This window comes from Somniosus microcephalus, chromosome 1 (genome assembly GCF_052327205.1).
Source record: "Somniosus microcephalus isolate GS21.2 chromosome 1, FLI_Smic_1.0, whole genome shotgun sequence".
NCBI lineage: Eukaryota > Metazoa > Chordata > Chondrichthyes > Squaliformes > Somniosidae > Somniosus > Somniosus microcephalus.
Window position 1 is genome coordinate 223,685,657 of NC_140987.1, and position 7,062 is coordinate 223,692,718.

Here is a 7,062-nt window from a genome sequence, read left to right on the forward strand (position 1 = left end):
TGCAGCTTTAACAAAGCTAACCCTGATAACATCTCCTGCCTCATTTAGCAGTATGCCAAGCTGCCAATTGGAGGACCACACTGGAGTACTGGACCGATGCTGCTGGGATCAGCGGCCGCATAGACTAATGGATAAGGCGTCTGACGTCGGTTGCAGAATTCTTCAGTTCTCAAAAGATTGAAGGTTCGAGTCCTATCACGGTCGTTAATTTATCTGGGCGACACTTTTGCGCGCTCGATCACTTTCGTGACCGGTGGGTGCCGCGGGGACTGGAGTGCATAATTGGGCTGGAGAACCAAATTTTAATTTGATTATTAAGGTTTATTTGAAGTTTTATTGGTTCATTTACAGTTTTATTGGGTTATTTACAGTTTTAATGGTTTATTTACAGTTTTTATCTGTCTAAATTTATGGTTTCACCAAAAGAGGATGCTGCTGGGAGCTCATTTAAATAAATGCTAATGAGGAGCTACAGCGTTGGAGTGCTGAAAACCCATGGCTTGCGCCCCATTGCACCAAGGGTAATTAATGATGAGTTAAAAGAGGCATACCTGGTCCCAGCATCAGCTGAGCTGACAGAAGTGCTTTACTTTGGAACCTGCAGCCTGAAGGAACTTTAAGGAGTGGTTGATGGAGTTACAAAATAGCTTTTAAAACATTATTATTGCCATGCAGCTGGATATAAATGGTCTGTGAGACCACTGAGATTTACACACAGTTAGCCTAACATCTGTTGTCAGGAAATTACTAGAGTCTCTAATTAAGGATAGGGTGACTGAACACCTTGAAAATTTTCAGCTGATCAGAGAGAGCCAGCATAGATTTGTAAAGGGTAGAACTTGATTAACTTGATTGAATTGAATTTTTTGAAGAAGGGACTAAAGTAGTGGATGGGGGAATGTCTATGGATGTTATTTATATGGACTTCCAGAGGCATTCGATAAAGTCCCTAATAAGAAACTGTTAACTAAAGTTGAAGCACATGAAATTGAAGGCAAATTATTGACCTGGTTAAGAAATCGGCTGAGCGGCATGAGGCAGAGCGTAGGGATAATGGGCAGGTACTCTAATTGGCAGAATGTAACAAGTGGTGTCCCGCAAGGATCTGTGTTGGGGCCTCAACTATTCACTGTATTTATTAACAACTTAGATGACGGGATAGAAAGCCACATATCCAAATTTGCCGATGAAACAAAGATAGGCGGCATTGTAAACAGTGTAGATGGAAGCATAAAATTACAAAGCGATATTGATAGATTAAGTGAATGGGCAAAACTGTGGCAACTGGATTTCAGTGTCGGCCAATGTGAGGTCATCCACTTTGGACCTTAAAAGGATAGAACAGGGTGCTTTCTAAATGGTGAAAAGCTAAAAACAGTGGAGGTCCAAAGAGACGATAGCAAAATACTGCAGATGCTGGAAATCCGAAATAACAACAGAAAATGCTGGAAAAACTCAGCAGGCCAGGCAACATCCGTGGAGAGAAATTAGAGTCGACGTTTCGGGTCGAAACCCTTTTTCAAAACTGGAAAGGAAATGAAATAGATCGAAAGGAGGGCTGGGGAGGGAACAAAAGAAGTGAATAGACATTAAGAGGTATTCAAAACGAGACGAGATGGTGATAGGACTAGTAAAGAGACAAAAGACAGCTCAGATTAGGTGTGAAATGTACTGGCAGAATGAGAGACAGCTGCCATGTAAAAAAAAAGAGAGGAAAGGGGGAGGGAAAACCCAAAACAAAGGGGTGGGGGAAAAAAAATTACATTTTATTACATTTTTACTTATATATTTTTTTTCCCCACCCCTTTGTTTTGGGTTTTCCCTCCCCCTTTCCTCTCTTTTTTTTTACATGGCAGCTGTCTCTCATTCTGCCAGTACATTTCACACCTAATCTGAGCTGTCTTTTGTCTCTTTACTAGTCCTATCACCATCTCGTCTCGTTTTGAATACCTCTTAATGTCTATTCACTTCTTTTGTTCCCTCCCCAGCCTTGCCTTCGATCTATTTCATTTCCTTTCCAGTTTTGAAAAAGGGTTTCGACCCGAAACGTCGACTCTAATTTCTCTCCATGGATGTTGCCTGGCCTGCTGAGTTTTTCCAGCATTTTCTGTTGTTAATTTGAGGTCCAAAGAGACTTGGGGGTCCAGGTATATAGATCATGAACAGGTACAGAAAATAATCAAAAAAGGCTAATGGAATGCTGGCCTTTATATCTAGAGGACTAGAGTATAAAGGGGTATTAGTCGTGCTTCAGCTATACAAAGCCCTGGTTAGACCACACCTGGAGTACTGTGAGCAGTTCTGGGCACCACACCTTAGGAAGGATATATTGGCCTTGGAGGGAGTGCAGTGTAGATTTACCAGAATGATACCCGGACTTCAAGGGTTAAATTATGAGGAAAGATTATACAAACTAGGGTTGTATTCCCTGGAATTTAGAAGGTTAAGGGGTGATTTGATCGAAGTTTTCAAGATATTAAGGGGAACAGATAGGGTAGATAGAGAGAAACTATTTCCGTTGGCTGGTGAGTCTAGGCCGGGGGGTGGGGGGGGGCATAGTCTAAAAATTAGAGCCAGACCTTTCTGGAGTGAAATTAGAAAAAAACTTCTACACACAATGGAACTCACTTCCACAAGCGGCAATTGATGCTAGATCAATTGTTAATTTTAAATCGGAAGTTGATAGCTTTTTGTTAACCAAAGGTACGAAGGGATATGGGGTAAAGGTGGGTATAAGGCATTCGGTTGCAGATCAGCCATGATCTCATCGAATGGCGGAACAGGCTCGAGGGGCTGAATGGCCTACTCCTGTTCCTATCTTCCTATGTGTGGTAAACCACTAATCTGCCTGTACAGAACATGTCTGGGCATGCCTCAGCTGGCTCCGCCCCTGGCTCCACCCCTAAGCCCAGGTATAAAGGTGATTGACCTCCAGTCCCCCTGGCTTTAAGGATCGGTCTACCAGCAGAGGCATGCTCGTATTCTTTTGTTAATAAAAGCCTACTTGTTATAGGTTTAACTCTTAGTCTTCTGGAGTTATTGATGGCGCATCAATTTTATTAACAAAAGGTTTTGAAATGGAGCAAATCCTGAAACCGGAACGCCTGGAACTGAACCCTCAAACGGCGGATGCATCAAATAACTTCGAGCACTGGCTGAGCTGCTTCGAAGCATTCCTGCAGGCCTCCAGCATTACCGTCAGGACCGAAGCCGACAAACTGTTAGTACTGAACTCATGGGTGAGCCACCAAGTATATTCGATTATCCGAGACGCTGTATCCTACACGGCCGCTATCACGATACTAAAAGAACAATATACTAAGCCAGTCAACGAGGTCTACGCTAGACACCTCCTGGCTACCCGCAAACAGCGACCCGGGGAATCGGGTGACGAATACCTACGGGCACTGAGAGTCCTCGGCCGGGACTGCAAGTGCAAATCGGTGACGGCCGTGGAAAATACTGATGACCTAATCAGAGACGCCTACGTCGCCGGCATCAGGTCCAGCTACACTCAACAGAGACTGCTAGAGCAAAGTGGGCTCAACCTGCAGAAGGCTGTGGCCCTTGCTAACTCGCTGGACGTGGCCCTCCGAAACATGGATGCCTACCCCCCCCCCGACCATACGGCCCTCCCCGCCCCGTGGATGTCGCGGGGGCCGCCATCTTGGGACACGGTAAGGCCACAGGCCTGCGCCACGCCACCTCCGCCACAGCCCACCTGCAGCCCAACTACAGCTGCGATGTCCAGAGGCTCAAAGTGCTATTTCTGTGGCCAGGCCAAGCACCCCAGACAACACTGCCCGGCGAAGGACGCGATCTGCTCCAAATGCGGAAAGGAGGGGCACTATGCCAAAGTGTGCAGGGCGAAACCGACCAACTCCAGCAGCGCCGCGTGTGAGCCATGCAGGTCACCATCTTGGACGCCACCAGCCGCGTGTGAGCCGTGCGGGCCGCCATCTTGGACATCACCAGCCGCGTGTGAGCGGTGCGGGCCGCCATCTTGGACGTCACTTTGGGACCAGGCCCCTGACTCCCCCACTGCCTCGCGCGAGTACAACAGCGACCCACCGACCTCAACGATGGCCTCCATCATCCTGGACCAATCCAGGCCTCACCAACTGGCCAGGTCCACGATGGACATCAAGGTAAACGGTCACGCAACAAACTGCCTATTTGACTGCGGGAGCACGGAGAGCTTTATCCACCCCAACACGGTGCGATGCTACTCCCTATCAGTCATGCCCACGCACCACCGGGTCTCTATGGCCTCCAAGTCCCATACGGCGGACGTCGGCGGCTACTGTGTAGCGACCCTGACAGTAATGGGCACAGAGTAGAAAGACTTTAAACTCCTTGTCCTGCCACAGCTCTGCACTGCTGTGCTACTGGGACTGGATTTCCAGTGCCACCTAGAGAGTGTCACGATGGCGTACGGCGGGCCCCTGCCCCCACTTACAGTCTGCAGCCGGCAAAATTTAAAACAACCGCCGCGCACAATATGCAGCCTATCCACCCTGAAAGTCAGCCCCCCCCGTTGTTTGCTAATCTCGCCCACGACTGCAAGCCCATCGCAACAAAAAGCAGGTGATACAGTGCCGGGGATAGAAGCTTCATTAAAATAGAAGTGGAGAGACTCCTGCGGGGGGGGGGGATTATCGAGGTCAGCACCAGCCCATGGCGAGCCCAAGTAGTGGTTGTGAAGACCGGCGAGAAACAGCACCTGGTCATTGACTACAGTCAAACAATCAATAGGTATACCCAATTAGACGCATACCCCCTTCCCCGCATATCTGATATGGTCAATCAGATTGCACAGTACCGGGTATTCTCTACCATTGACCTGAAGTCGGCATACCACCAACTCCCTATCAGGCCTGAAGACCGCCAGTATACTGCCTTCGAGGCAAACGGCCGCCTCTACCACTTCCTCAGAGTCCCCTTCAGCGTCACCAACGGGGTCTCAGTCTTCCAAAGGGAGATGGACCGGATGGTTGACCAGAACGCGCTGCAGGCCACTTTTCCCTACCTGGACAATGTCACCATCTGCGGCCATGACCAGCAGGGCCATGACGCCAATCTAGAAAAATTCCTCCGAACAGCCCAGCGCTTAAATTTGACATACAACAAAGAAAAGTGTATGTTTCGCACCACCTGCCTCGCTATCCTTGGCTGTGTAGTGGAAAACGGAGTCATCGGCCCCGACCCCAACCGAATGCGCCCCCTTCTGGAACTACCCCTGCCTCACTGCCTCAAAGCCCTGAAGAGATGTCTGGGGTTTTTCTCTTATTACACCCAATGGGTGCCCAATTATGCGGACAAAGCCCGGCCCCTTATCAAGTCAACCTCCTTCCCCCTGGCGGCAGAGGCCCGTGCAGCCTTCACCCGCATAAAAGAGGACATTGCAAAGGCTACAATGCACGCCGTGGATGAGTCCATCCCTTTCCAAGTGGAGAGCGATGCGTCTGACTTCGCCCTGGCCGCAACCCTTAACCAGGCGGGGAGACCCGTGGCCTTCTTTTCACAAACCCTCCAGGGCCCCGAAATTAGACACTCCTCAGTCGAAAAGGAGGCCCAGGCTATAGTGGAGGCTGTACGGCATTGGAGGCATTACCTGGCCGGTAAACGCTTCACCCTGCTCACTGACCAACGATCAGTAGCATTTATGTTCAATAACAAGCAGAGGGGCAAAATCAAAAACGACAAGATATTGCGGTGGAGGATCGAATTATCCACCTACAATTATGATATCTTATACCGGCCCGGGAAACTTAATGAGCCCCCGAATGCCCTATCCCGTGGAACATGTGCCAACGCACAGGTCGATAGGCTACGGGCCCTCCACAACGATCTCTGCCACCCGGGGGTCACCAGGTTTTTCCACTTCATTAAGGCCCGCAACCTGCCTTACTCCATCGAGGAGGTCAGGACCATGACCAGGAACTGCCAAGTCTGTGCCGAATGCAAACCGCACTTTTATAGGCCAGACAGGGCGCACCTGATAAAAGCCACCCGCCCCTTCGAGCGCCTAAGCGTAGATTTTAAAGGGCCCCTCCCCTCCTCTGACCGCAACACGTACTTCCTCAACATCATTGACGAGTACTCCCGTTTCCCGTTCGTTATCCCCTGCCCGGACATGACCAGCGCCACAGTCATCAAATGTCTCAATGACCTCTTCGCCATATTCGGTTTTCCCAGCTACATCCATAGTGACAGGTGCTCGTCGTTCATGAGCAACGAGCTGCACCAGTACCTGCTCGAAAAAGGGATAGCCATGAGCAGGACCACCAGCTACAACCCCCGGGGTAACGGACAAGTAGAAAGGGAGAACGCGACAGTGTGGAAAACCGCCATGCTAGCCTTAAAGTCCAGAGGCCTCCCAACCTCCCGCTGGCAAGAAGTCCTCCCCGATGCGCTTCACTCCATACGGTCACTACTCTGTACCGCCACAAACGCCACCCCTCACGAGAAAATGTTCGTCTTCCCTAGGAAATCCACCTCGGGGACATCGCTACCACCATGGCTGACGTCTCCAGGGCCCGTCTTGCTCAGGAAGCACGCGAGGAGCCATAAAACAGACCCCCTGGTCGAAAGGGTCCACCTCCTCCACGCCAACCCACAATATGCATACGTGGAGTATCCTGACGGGCGGGAGGACACGGTCTCCATACGAGACCTCGCACCCTCAGGTGCCACCGAAAACACCATTACCCACTACCCATTACCATTACCCACTACCATTACCCACGACACACCCCTAGAAGGGAATCCACATCTAACCCAAGTAGACGGCACGCCAGGGCCCTGTGACCCACCCTTATACACCCACCGACCCCGCACCCACGAAGACGACACGCCGGTGCTCCGGCCCACGCGGGAAATGGCCGCGGGAAAAGAACCGCCGCAGCTGGCACCACGATGATCACTACGGCAGACAAGACCCCCGGAGAGACTTGCCTATACAAACTTCTGAGACACTTCACCCCGCCGGACTCATTTTAAACAAGGGGTGAATGTGGTAAACCACTAATCTGCCTGTACAGAACATGTCTGGGCATGCCT

At 50.3% G+C, this 7,062-nt stretch overlaps 1 protein-coding gene across 1 annotated transcript; it reads left to right on the plus strand.

Annotated features, from left to right (window-relative positions):
• Positions 1-3,077: 3,077 nt before the first annotated feature.
• LOC147124634 (uncharacterized) lies at positions 3,078-6,573 on the plus strand. Its single transcript, XM_085982828.1, has 2 exons — positions 3,078-4,148; positions 6,490-6,573. Exons 1-2 carry the CDS (start codon positions 3,078-3,080, stop codon positions 6,571-6,573), a joined length of 1,155 nt encoding a protein of 384 aa, XP_085838954.1.
• Positions 6,574-7,062: the final 489 nt, after the last annotated feature.

Coding starts and splice junctions, on each gene's coding strand:
- LOC147124634 (XM_085982828.1), top strand. CDS start 3,078: ATGGAGCAAATCCTGAAACCGGAACGCCTGGAACTGAACCCTCAAACG. Junction 4,149..6,489: donor GGTCCACGATGGACATCAAG/GTAAACGGTCAC, acceptor CGTCTTCCCTAG/GAAATCCACCTCGGGGACAT.